This window comes from Charadrius vociferus, unplaced genomic scaffold (assembly GCF_000708025.1).
Source record: "Charadrius vociferus isolate BGI_N301 unplaced genomic scaffold, ASM70802v2 scaffold260, whole genome shotgun sequence".
Classification (NCBI taxonomy): domain Eukaryota; kingdom Metazoa; phylum Chordata; class Aves; order Charadriiformes; family Charadriidae; genus Charadrius; species Charadrius vociferus.
This window is the reverse complement of record NW_009646410.1, coordinates 630858-631974: the sequence shown is the minus strand read 5'-3', so window position 1 is coordinate 631974 and position 1117 is coordinate 630858. Positions and strand designations below refer to the sequence as shown.

At 65.7% G+C, this 1117-nt stretch overlaps 1 protein-coding gene across 1 annotated transcript in view; it reads right to left on the bottom strand.

Annotated features, from left to right (window-relative positions):
* CASKIN2 (CASK interacting protein 2) overlaps nucleotides 1-1117 on the bottom strand; it is a 29582-nt gene that overhangs the window by 502 nt on the left and 27963 nt on the right. Inside the window, 2 exon segments of the mRNA XM_009879955.1 lie at nucleotides 3-144; nucleotides 266-1053. Coding sequence (XP_009878257.1) covers nucleotides 3-144; nucleotides 266-1053 — 930 coding nt within the window.

The window sequence follows — 1117 nt, the reverse complement described above, 5'->3', positions numbered from 1 at the left end:
ACCCGCTCACATCTGGCACAGCCTCGGTGGCTGCCCAGGGAGCAACGGTGTGGCGGGAGGGCTGCAGGACCTGCTGGTAGATGGTCTTGGGCCCGGAGAAAACTAGCTTGGTGGACGCTACAGAGGTGTGCTTGGCAGGCACGTCTGCAAAGGAAGGGGACTCATGGCATACGGTGGCACACGTCCTCCTCACCTCCTGTACCAACCCAGGAGGGAGTCTCAGGCCCCACCACCACCTCGGAGACACCCCCACAAGCCCACATACCTGGAGCGGGTGTCCTCACCACGGCGGTGCCGAGCAGCTCCGTGGGACTGGGGGCTTTGGTGGGGCTCGGTGCCTTCTTGATCCCCTTCTCCAGTGAAAAGCTGCTTTTCTCTATCTCAGCAATCCGAAACTCCACGCTGTCGTCATCAAAGGCATCCCCAGCCAGCCCGGCCCGTGGTGCCGGTGCTGACACAGCGGGGCCAGCGATGCTCACAGCTTGGGCCTGGGCATACTGGGGCGCAGGGCTGGCCCCCGCCTCAGCCTGCCCCGCCATGCTGAACGCCTTCAGCGCCGCCTGCAGCGGCTCCCGCGCCCTGAAGCGGGGCCGGCGCTTCACCGTGTCCGACTCGGTGAGGTTGAACTCCAGCATGGGGGGCTCCTTGGTGGCAGCGGGCGCTGCCGGCTCCTTCCCAGCAGAGCAGGGGGGCTCTGCCGGCTGGGAAGCGGGCTCTGTGTCCAGCATGGCCACGTCGGCCTTGGGGTGCCCGGTGGGCTTTGGCCGCTGTTTGATGGTTAAGTTGCCTTCTTCTGCAAAGGGGATGCACTCGCTGGAGCTGTTCTGGGAGGATGAGGAGGAGACCCCTGGCTTGGCCTCCTCCTCCGTGTCCGAGCAGGCGTCCTCCCGCCCGTCCTGTGCAGCCACCTCCGTCATGGGAGCACTGGGCTCGCTGAATGTCCGTCTCCGTGGCTTGCTGCTCTCAAAGGGGTCCCTGCCGGCGTCGGGAAGTGTGGTGCTGCTGGTGTCACCACCATCGTAGGACTCATCGTCCACATCTGCGCTGGAGAGACTGTCCTGAGCCACGTGCAGAGGTTTTGGGGGCAGGAGAGGCTTGGGCGGGCTCACCCCCGGTG